This window comes from Hyalella azteca, unplaced genomic scaffold, assembly GCF_000764305.2.
Source record: "Hyalella azteca isolate HAZT.00-mixed unplaced genomic scaffold, Hazt_2.0.2 contig1645, whole genome shotgun sequence".
NCBI lineage: Eukaryota > Metazoa > Arthropoda > Malacostraca > Amphipoda > Hyalellidae > Hyalella > Hyalella azteca.
In genome coordinates, this window is record NW_025931949.1 from 787,937 (window position 1) to 800,214 (window position 12,278).

Genomic DNA, 12,278 nt, shown 5'->3' on the forward strand with positions numbered 1-12,278 from the left:
TCACAAGTCAACAATTTATTAACACCTGTTAAATTTACAGCTTGAGTTCTTCGGCAAGTTGGCCTGGACAATCCTTTTGCGCTGCACCATTCCCCTGGCTATCTTTCATCGTTTCCACTCGACCGTGGTCCTCGCTGCTATCTGGAAAAACTCGTACAAGTCGCGTATCGAATGAGGACGGTGGTGCGGGGCATCAGAATTGGTTCACGATAAATTGGCAAGTAACACACGTCACCTTTGCTCCGGTAAGCACTTCCACCACCACCCAAAATTCCAACACGATCATGGCTGCCGAGGAGGAACGACCATGATCTGCTCTTCGTGCTCTGCAGTAGCGTCGCATAACAGCAGCCCGTCACAGCGATGCTATTGTTGTCCACATGGGGGACTTTTTAGATCATTGGGCGGTCGTCAATCTTCCTGCTCCACTCGCAACTCTCGATGCTGCAGCAACGGCTTAGCGTCTTGTCACAATAGCAGCCACATTCTCATGTGCAGCACACCTGCCATCACATGCAATGGCATTGCCATCTCACCCTGTGGCGGCAGTGGCCAATGCAGTCTCTCTTGCAACGGCCATCCACTGGTATACGCAGCGCATAGTCACTGCAACTCTCGTGGCAACTGCAGCAACTTAAGTAACATTAACTGCAACTCGATCGGGTCCAACGTTGGTGCTTCGCGCTGCTGCTCTCACAACTCACACTGCGGTACGCTGAATTATTCAGGGAAAAGCAATTCGAGCAACCCTCGTCATGTCTCCCTAGCTACTGGCGATCCCCTGTACGAGTCTCCCCAGAGGACGAGTGACATGGAACCCATGCTCAGTACTCCTGGAAGCCCTCCTCCTCCTCCTGCCCTTTTGGACCAACGTTCTGAGCACAAAGTGTCGCTCTTTAGCATCATTTAATTATATGGGTGAGAGATTAGGTTTAAAGCGAGAAAAATTGAGGAATTGACGAGCACGTTTGTTTCAAATAAACGTGAAGCCACTTTTTGGGATTGGTGCTGTGCAGTGAAGGATTTTTGCGGTGGTTTGTCAATGCTTATCTCAACTGTAGTACGTAAAATCTTCGAGGCAGATCTTTGAGATTTTGTTGTGTGTTAGTTTAGACATGTGCAGTTTTCTCTCCGTGAAGACTTCTACTGATACTAATATATATTTGTAAATACACCGTGGCCGTGAATTTTGGGAACGCGATGACAAGCTTGAGTCAACAAAAGACATCTTTTCACAGATTTCATTAGTTTGAGTCGTTTTTCTTGAATGTATAGTCCTCTGATCATTATGTAGAGCCACATCAACGGTGACATTGACCCTTTTATACCCTTATTTATAATTTTCGATAGAAAGTGTAGGTGGCCTATACCGCTGGTTCTAGTCTTATAGAGCACTTACGTCTGATTTTTCAAGACACTTTTTCTGCTTTATGGTAGTGGCTTTTTTATGGTATTTTCCAGCAGAGTACAATTTCATTGTATGTATGTACTTCTTAGATTGAGCAAATTATGTATGCTTCAAATTGGAAGGTATACCTACAGCTCGTGGGACGCTGAATTATTCAGGGTCGTAAGGATGATTCTGCTGTCGGAAATATGGTGCGGCGCATTTATATTTCTACTTTTTGTAATGCTTTCATCTAAGTTATAGGAAATTTGACTGTCATTTTATTACTTATGAGCTAACGAGTAATCTCATAACGATAGCAAATGTTATATATACAGGCTTAAAATGTATTTTGGAACATTTAGTCGAGCTGCTATTAAAGTTTACGTTTTTCGTACGGCTGCCCAGCCCATCCTCAATTATTACAGATCACTAGGCTGCTGTTGTTTCGCACATTTTTCAGCATGCAGCGTGGTAACTATTTTTTGTATACTTTCCTCCGCATGTGCTAAACTTGTTCGAAATCATCTGTAAATATTGTAGAGAATGTTTCGTCTGTATTTTTGTGGCAGCGTATTTTCTGTAAGAAGAATCGTCATTTTGGCTTGAAATGGAAAATTTCATTTTTCGTGATTTCGAAAATTTCATTCATTTCGAGTACGATTTTCGTGTAGAGGCATACCACACATTTTGAAGTTTTAGAAACATCCTTTTTTGGAATAAGAGTATTTTGGTACGTACCGTTATAAAATTCATTTTGCTAGGGAGATGAAATTCTCGTTTTCTGCTGGCCATGATTAGTTTTTAGTTCAAAGATGCTAAGAAGCAAACCAAATTTGAAGTCCCAGTTTGCAGTTTCGTTAGGCCTGACCTCTTTGCGTATTTTAGTTTGAGGTCTTACTTGAAAAAAGTGCGTTTCTGTCTGGTTTTATGGAAAGGAAAGAAATTCTCAGTCCTGTACATGAAAGATTACTTTTTCGGTGATAATTACATGGCTGTATGCATGTAGTTAGAATCAACAGCGGAACTGATTTTGTTGACTGAAGAGGACACAAATTTTTTGGGATGAAGGAATTCAACTTATTTTTGGAAGGATTGTTTTCTACGACTAGTTGTAGAAAACATCATTGATTCCTGAAAACAATGACTCCTTGGACCATTGAATCCTGAAACACGACAATAATGTACAGACTTGGCAAGCAGTCGCGTTTCTTACTACTCTTCACTGGTGGCATTTTGTAGACATAGCTCGTGCTTGTGGAGCATTGTAAGATAATCTAAGATATATATTTAGTCGATGCATTGCAGCTGTCATACTTTTCTTATCGTGTATCCTTTAGCAAAAGCATCCTGCAACGTCACTGCCATGATAACGGAGAAAAGTCTACGTTGGACACTGAACTTGGCTTGCAACAGCAGGGCTTCCCCTGTTGGTCTCAAATAAATCTGCTCAAATTGATTCCCTTTTCCTTCTATTACTAATTTATCGAAACTCTTCAAATTTTAAGTTCACAATCTACTATCATTGGCAATTGAAACAAGACTTTCGTAACCGGTCAGTCGTATTCATTTTTAATTAATCTAGATTCGATTTTTTAAAACATCGGTTTTCTAATAACCATTAGATTTTGTAATAATATTAAGGCAATGAAGATCTCTGTGGTGTTGAATGTGTCTGTACAAACGACCTGCGTTTTGTCTCCCTCTCATTGAATTGACTTGTGTTTTGTCAAAGCATTATCGTTAGTGGCTCATTTATCTCTTCGCCCAATCTTAATCGTAACGACGAACTGTATCATGTTTATTGTATCAAAATAAATGTTCATAATGTAAGAACATGTGTGCTTATTTCATCCAGTTCTTCAGCTCAGTGTGTAAGGAATTTATACGAATAGAACAGCTAATAATTTTAATTGAACTCGAAACGACAAAACTTGGACATCAGTGTAGTCCGTCAAGAACTGTAGAGGCTGATGCTCACGAAACTGAAATCAGAGACAAATTAACTAAATTAAAAGAATGTAAGAATACTAGAAATGACTTCATACTATTATATTCAGTAATTCCAATTCAACGGCACAAGATATGACAGTAACGCAGTTTCCATTTCTAACCTTAAATTAAACAAAGAACACGGCAGAATAGGCAGTAAGCACTGGTAGCATTCGAGGCAGGACGCACGACGACACGAGACGAGAGGTGAATACAGGGAGCTATACTGTAATATAACGGAATTGAGGGTAAATCGAGTTTTAAATGCTTTCAAAAACTCTGTTAATATGTATGAATGGGTCATTTAAGCTCAATGATCATACAAATCAAATCAAATTCTTGCGAATACCAACTTCAAAATTATAGCCGTTGGCGAACTTTGAAGTGGCTGGAATGAAACCGTGTAGAGGCATTTGAGGTATACAGGGTGTCCCAGACAGATCGACAGAGAAATTAGACAGATCGATGTAGCCATAAGCGTTTGATAGAACTTTCAGTGACATGTGCTAAAATCGTGCTTGCGCAAAGTTTTAGTAAGATCATTTTGCATAATCATTACGTTTCTTGACACGTTTCCTTTCCGCTTTTTTTTTTTTGTATCTTGTGTGAGACAAAAACATGGCAATCTTTGTTGAGAGGCAATCATAACATAACATAACATAGTGATGTCGGCACTGAAGTGTAGGCCTGATGTGGCCTGTCGCCGATTCTTTTCCTTTTCGTGCCTTGTTCACAGAAGATCTAATATCGTGTTATTTGATCTCACCAAAGATTGTCATGATTGTCTCTCACCAAAGATTGCCATGATTGTGGCTCACCAAAGATTTCCATGTTTTTGTCTCACCAAAGATACAAAAAATAAAACAGCAAAAAGAAAACATGTCAAGACAACGTAATGATTATGCAAAATGATCTTTCTAAAACTGCGCAAGCACGATTTTAGCACATGTCACTGAAAGTTCTATCAAACGCTTATGGTTACCTCGATCTGTCTGATTTTTGGTGGGGAGATGGAGAATAACATAGGAAACAAATCCTGACCTTCCAAATTTTTGTAACTCTATTACTTTTCGAGTTAAAGCCATTCAAAGTTGAATATCGTTTTTTGGGACACACTGTATTGGTGCAATTAATAAAATATTAGTTAATGGCCGGCCCAACTTGGTGAGTTAGCAGAAGGAGGTTAACGTGCACAAATGCAATTAGTAGGGCTACTTCAAGTTGAGGCTCGAAAGCCGGCAATACTGCCAAAGTAATGCGTCAAAGACGACTTTTAATTGTTGGGCCAAGCCAAAGGTGTGAAGTTGCATGCATTAAATGCCAAAAGGGCCCATGTCATGCATTAAGTCGAGTTAATTAGTAAGAGATAGGACGATAATTGCACTCCAAAGTTGGTATAGAAACCAACATCCAGAACACTGTTAGGTATCACCTATCGCTCACGCCTCCATAATCCATCCTTTAATGGTTCACTAGCTATCTAGAAATCAACTTAAAACTATACTTATTCTACAAGGTCCCGTTCAATGAAAACGGAACATAATTTCTTATAAGTGAGATTCAATTTGTAACATAATTTTTGGATGACATCAACAATTTGTATTGTGTTTGGTTTTCGGCCCATTTAAATATGACCTGACAGAACATATTTTTTCATCAGAGTTAACCCTAGCCGGTTGTGCCTAGATATTTTCACTTCGTCATGGAGGTTACTCGAATACCTACGTAGCGGAGATTACTGAAATTTAAACAAGAAAATGTAAACAATTTACAAGGCTAGTGCCAGATTTTTATTGACTATCGGTAAAATAATATCTATATACTAATTTAACAATATTTGAGAAAGCTAATTATGCGTTATTTAAGGAATAAAGCACAACGCAAATTGCACCACACACATTTTCTAAGAATTTACGTAAATTCTATTGTTTCTAAAAAAAATTACGTACGTTCTATTGTCATCATAGATTCGAGGACGAACCATGTAAACCCAAATGGTCCAGTGGGAAGTAACATAGCACTGTAATTTAAAAAAAACGTACTTTATTCTAGATAGCAGTTACCAAAATTAGAGAATTCTACTTCACTTAATTGTTTAGGTGATATGCAATTCGCACACTGCATATGTGCGAATTGCACATATGCAATTTCGTGTAAGCGAAATGGACCAAATCGACACTTCTCCGGACCCGCCTGCGAACTCGCTCAACTTAACCAGTCATAACTCCTTCAATACTGAACGAATTTGCTTGAATTTTGGAATATAAGTAAGTATTATCAATGCGCTGCGGCAAAAATTATTACAGATTTTTCATTGCTTCGTTTTCAATTAAAACGAATAAACGCATTTGTAGGCAACCAACCCAGTCCTAACTCCTTCAATACTTAACGGATCTGTTTGCAATTTGGAATCTTAAGTATTGCTGTAAATGCGCTAGTACCAGAATTGCAAAAATTAAATAAAATTCCAATACTTCAATATGGTGAGAAAACTTGAACATGGACGCAATGATTTCGAAGAAGCGCAAGGTGTTCGCACGTCGGGTAGGTTATATACTTATTGATGTGTGTTTGCCTAGTCCCAAGTAGAGATAGTTTCTCAAAAGTTGTTTATGTTGTTAAAAGGCCTTGTATGACCGATTCTTCAGAATTGCCCGGAGGCCGTGACCGAGATAATTATTATATATAAATTAGATTAAGTAAACCCTGGGAGCTGTGACTGCTGTCAGTCTCTCTCATATCCAACTAGTAAAAAGTCGCAATCAATCCAACGAAGAGCATTTAATATTTTAACGCTGCTTTGGCCTACTTTCGTTGCATTGATTTCGACTTCTACTCGTATAGATAGATATGAGAGAGACTGACAGCCGTCACAGCTCCCAGGGTATACTTGATCTAATTAAAATATAATAATTACATATATCTGGCCACCTTCGGCATGGTTTGTCACGTGACCTAGCCGACGCACGACATGGGCGGACTGCTGGACGTAGTCTGGGCGACATGGGCGGACTGCTGGACGTAGTAGTCGTAGTAGCGGACTGCTGGACTTCAAAGTCTGCCAGTCGACATCATCGAGATCGCAATATCCAACCATCGGCTACCTTAGTGGACGGTGCCAGCGTACAAGACCGTTACCTTTCGTCCGTTGCGCGGTCTCGACGTCGATGTCTATAATACGCTACTAGTGTATGAGTCAGATACGCTAGTGCGCTTAAATTAATTTAATCATTTTGGCGCCAGAGAGTTGAAGCGCAACGCAGCGATTCTCGAGCGCTATGGCGTTCGCTGGATAAACTCATGGAAAGAGGTCATACAGAGCTTCTGGTGACGTAAGCGTAGAGAATTCAATGCGGTTTTTGAAGACAAAATTTCCGCTGTGAGAGCAACGTGGGCCGATGCTCCGCCGGCAGCATTTGCCCCGTGCCCGTTCGACTGCGTGCTCCAAGTATTCACTCGCGTCACAACTGACGACGTCATCGGTGCAGTGCGCGCGCTGCCCAACACGCGGTGTGCTGGCGATCCGCTGCCGACGTCGTTACATAGGGGAAATGTTGTAACCCTAGCACCTTTTCTGGTCGAACTTTTCAACCGCTGCCTCACTGACGGTGTTGTTTCGATGAACTTCAAATCAGCTTGCATTACGCCTCTATTAAAAAAACAGACCTTAACGCTTCCGATCCCAAATCATATTGACCCATCTACAACCTGTCGATTTTGTCGAAACTCCTGGAACGCGATGTGGCGCGAAAGCTGATTAATCGTCTTCGGCAGTGCGGTCTCATGCTTCGTCTCCAGTCTGCATACCGTCATCTCCACTGGACGGAAACCGCTGTGCTGAAGGTGCTTTCAGACATTCTACGAGCAGTAGAGGTCATAAATAGACTCAGAAGCACGTAATATTCCTCAGTGAAATAAACGCGAGCAAATTTAAGTAAATAGAGTAGAATAAGTAAATAGAGTAGCATAAGTAAATAGAGTATAAATTTATGTCAGTAGTGAGTAGACCGCGGCGACATTGCGGCACTAGCTTTACTCGACCTGTCGGCCGCGTTTGGCACGTTCGAGTCGGGACGACCACGCCACTTTATGGCGTTGACTTGACGTATCATTCGGCCTGCGTGGCACGTACAGTACTGATGTGGTTCGAGTCCTATCTCAGCAATAGATTCCAATGCGTTCGACGCTTAATTGGAAATATTGGAAATTTATTTAATTTTGACAATTTCTCAACTAGCGCATTTACAGCAAATGCTTATATTCCAAATTGCAAGCAGATCCGTTAAGTATTGAAGGAGTTATGACTGTGTTGGTTGCTTACAAATGCGTTTATTCGTTTTAATTAAAAACGAAGAAATTGAAAAATCTGTAATAATTTTTACCGCAGCATATTGATAATAACTACTCATATTCCAAAATTCAAGAACATTCGTTGTAGTATTGAAGGACTTATGAGCGGTTAGGTTGCTTAAAAAATGCAGGTATTCCGTTTTAATTGAAAAATGATTGATGTAAAACTCTGTAATAATTTTTACCACAGCGTATTGATAATACCTACATATATTACAAAATTCAAGCAAATTAAGAGCTTACGAGGACTTACGAGCTTTCAAGTTTAGCGTGTAGTTAGGTTTTACGTTTGAGTCCGCAGGCGGGTCCGGAGAAGTGTCGATTCGGTGCGAAAATGAATCCATATTCCATGACTCCATAAATGAGAAATGCACCAATCATGTCTCAACAGAACTGGGAACACGTTTCCAAACGGGAGTAATAAATATTGATCAACTAATCCTATTCGTATCCACAGGATACTTCAATAAACAACGGACCGAGACCTCTAGACCACCTGGAAATCTATCCGAATACTAAAACTAACCAAAAACCAAAATACTTGGTTGCGTGTGGGACAGGCAATATGACACTGTTCACTAATACTAGGGTGACTGGGACCTGCGCTATGCTTCTTTATAAACCAACTTCCCATCAACAAATAGGCAAGTGTATTACATGGTTTCCAAATTCAAATAAATGGAAGAGTGTCAAAAAATACAAAACTAATAGGTACTTACGCAATTGCAGTGTCCTGGGCCATATTTTAAAAAAAATTTAAGAGATCGGAAGTTCATCAGTCAATCATTGGCGGCCTTTCAAGCAAATTCCACCAATCATAGACAAGAAAATAGAGCTTAAGAACTTACGTTCACTTAGCGAGTTTTGAAAGTATGGCCTCTGTCTTTAAATTCGACAGTTATCAGGCGGTAAACAAGCCTATACTTTACTCTGTCAAAATAAAATAATGAATTTACATTACATTGAAGAACTTTTACCTAACTACGATTTTATATAAACAAGAAATATACGAGACAACTATAGCAAATTAGCCTATGGAGCAGTGCAGCATAGCTCTACTCCTAGCAACAGCAAATGCAGTAATAAACAGATGGCCGCGTTCCAGGATAAAGCAATAGGCTATGCGCTGTCGGCTATACAAACAAAAAGTACACGTCACACGCGTACTGGAAGCAACACAATTAACTTTCGTTCATTAAACGCTTCGCCCGGAATAAAATTATTAACACCAAAATCCAATTTTCTGAATACATATTTCCTTTTTTTTAATTAACTAATTCAAGTAAGTTGAACACGGACCGGAACCTCATCACCGTATGCGAGCATCTAAAACTGAATCCAGCAATGTATTTGTTCTGGTGGTGGCTTTGCGCGTTAGTTGCTCTCGTCTTTCTCATTAGAGATAAGGTACCCCTGTTAATGTAAGCCATGGCCTTCACACGCGTTCGTCTCGAGATCGCTTATCACATGGACATATTGGAAAAATAATGCAAGCTCATTTCCACGGCCTCTTGGAAGGCTAAATCATCAAGTCTTAAAATAACAGGCATTAATGGCAATAAGTCCTAATAACCTAAATTTACATATGTGGGGGCTCTTTGTTGTCAGTAGGCGTTTTAGTACAGTCCAAGTGGAATTATAAATTGGTTTTTATACCATAAACCTATTATATCGACCTCACGATGCTGGAGTTGATATAAGCTCCAAAAAAGAAAAAGCTATTCAAAAATTTTGACCAAAAATTTTCTACTCTCTCACGATTAAAGGAATTGCTTCTCTTTTTTTTTTAATTCGAGGGAAGTTTTGTTACTGTAGTTTGGCAACTATACATAATTTGTATAAAAAATTTGTATACTTGAAAATATTTGTTTACATTATCATCATTCCAACAATATTTTTTGGAAAAAAGTTTTTGCGGCTTCGCATAAATTGGTAACTCGATTATAACGTTGTATATCGAAGGGCGAAAAAACTTCACGTGGTTATCAAAAGAGGGACCGGGAGGAAGGGTAACTCAAGTGCTGGAATGCGTAGGGCGACTCCCCAGAGAGGGCAAATTAACCAACAAAAGAGGGTAAAGCTGAGAACAGAATGGACAGCAGTGCGAGGGTAGCAACCACCCCACACCCTCAGATAGAGCAAGACAAGTGTATCTACCACGCGGTCCTGTGGAATAAAACTTTCTCACGATATAGAGTGAGTTCATCAAGATTACAATTTCATCTAATCCATTAACGAAATCCTGTCTGTCAAAATTTAAAATGAGCCACATGTTGCTATGCCGTTTAAAGTTCGTGCAAAGCATGACATTTTCAATATAATTCAAATACTAACGCGTCATGGATCATGCCGAGTACTGCAAAGCGATATTCTTTGGAACTAAAATGAAAGAATCTAATTCGTCCTAAACACTCATTCGAATGTAAAAATTGTCGGCTGAAATTTGTTTCAGAAGAATTCTACAATTTCGTACTGCAAAACCTTAGGGACTTTAATTGTTGCTTAAAGCAGGTGCAATCGGACGCTTCCTCAATACTAAATTTAACGATTTTAAAATAGAATTAGTGAAAAGAAGTTGACAGCCCACACATTTTTTAAACAAGCCAGTTTTTGTTGGCTAGATTATGATATAAATGATCTTCAATTAACTTTAAATCGTTAAATCTATCACGTGATGTCTCACTCCAAAATCACACCACTTCTGAGGTAATTATTATTCTAAAAGATGCACAACAAAATCCGTAGATTAAAACTTTCTGCAGGTCTCGCTTCAAAAACGTTTCAATCATATAACCTGTAAGTAATTTAAAAATCATGATCCCAGTGCAGTTAATAATACAGGTAGCTGTTTTATTATATCAAGTCAAAACTCTGTGCTGATTCGAATCATTCACAATTTACAACAGTTGCAGTTTTTTGCTGAAAATGAAGATTTATTTTACTGAGATAGCAGGACTTGCTTTGCTGTATTGTCAGTAATCAATTTAAAAGCCTTAATAATCAACAGAGGAAGCAGAATTATGACAATAACATTAATGTGAGATGTTCCAACAGCAGCATTTCTAAAGAATTGAGGTGAGAGGCACTTCACTTCAGCAACAGAAACGGAACTGCAATTAAGAAAAGTGTCCGAAATGCTTATATAATCAACAGAATATGGAGAATGGCGAATACACCATGTCAGCAGAAGTCAGGCGGCGTGAGAAGTCGTCAGGTGACGCTGTTTGAAGCTCGTTAGTGTAAAGCCTTCCTCTTCCCTCACCCTCGCTCTCCGTGTACTTCCACGCCATCGGCACCCAAGTCCATGAGCTGCAATATATAACACTGAACTGGAATGCTACATTCTCGAACTGCAATGTTTGATGTTATATGTATTATTCAATCTATTTATATTATCTCATTTATTAAAATGGAATATCACGATGTTCTAGGAAATCAAATTTCGTTGACCTCGTTGCAAGAAGACTTTGGTTGCGCCTGAATATGCTACTTTATGAAATTTAAAAAAAATAACAGCTTAAACTTTCAGCCTGGCGCACCGCAAATCATTTGCTGCACCAGCTCCTTTAAAAACTTCCATCAGCGTTCGTTTTTAGGAGTAAGTTCAGATAAAATCTTCACTTGAATACACCGACCACCGTAGCCCTCAACTGCCGCGCTGAATTTTACTTGATCATACAACAGCTTTAAACACAACATTTTTCGGAGCAGACAAGCAGGGAATTACAGGAATCAGCCAAAATTGCACTAAGTATCACAGTTGTGAGAAAGTTCTTCAATCGCATTAAGAACCAATCCTTTATAGGTGACCACAACCACAGCATAATTCGTTCCTATTTATCATGATTTTATTAATCAATTCCGCAGCACTAAGTAGCTGAAGCCGATGGAAAAGAGTCCGAGAACGCAGACTCGCCCGCCTCTGCGCCAGCATTGGTCGGGCTGCCCTAGCGTGTCCCGCCTTCGCTGTCCGATGACCTCTTGCCTGGAGAGCGCCAGATCTTGGCCTTCCTGAGCCAGTCTATGTTAGAGAATAATTTTGTGTGTTAAATCAAATAACGATACTAACACAAATAACGATACTAGATTAAAGTTAATTAAATAAAACCAAATTATTGACTTGCCTGCTTTGTTAACTTTATTTTATTAGCAGTATTGCTTCCTCTCTAATAATAATTAATCTTGAACTGCCAGCAAATTTTTTAATGAAAAATAAACTTCTAATTAAAGTTCATTTCAACTTCATTTAACCACAAAAACTTCAGAAATTCTATGACATTCCTCGCAAAGAAAAACATCATTTGTTGAAAAAACGATGAACAAATGATATCCCTACATTTCTTATTTTATCAGTTGCATGTTGGACACCAATCAATTAAATGAAACAAATTAAAATCAATCTATTAGAATTTGAAGTACTAAAATCTAACTAATTCAGCTCAAAACATTCTCTCCGCTCTTCCATATTTAACCGAGTGTACAAGCTCTTCTTTAACAACTCTTTTAAAATTTGTTCAAGTTTCGAATACGCCGAATTCTTACGTGAAGG

General features: G+C 39.1%; 1 protein-coding gene across 12 annotated transcripts in view; it reads left to right on the forward strand.

Moving 5' to 3' along the window:
- Positions 1–3,223, forward strand: part of LOC108669458 (proton channel OtopLc) — a 121,074-nt gene extending 117,851 nt beyond the window's left edge. For all 12 annotated transcript variants that reach the window (XM_047883442.1, XM_047883448.1, XM_047883429.1 and 9 more), the window contains one exon: positions 41–3,223. In XM_047883442.1, the coding sequence (XP_047739398.1) occupies positions 41–175 (135 nt within the window). In that variant the 3' untranslated portion in view covers positions 176–3,223. The remainder of the gene's footprint in view (positions 1–40) is intronic.
- The last annotated feature ends 9,055 nt before the right edge of the window (positions 3,224–12,278 follow it).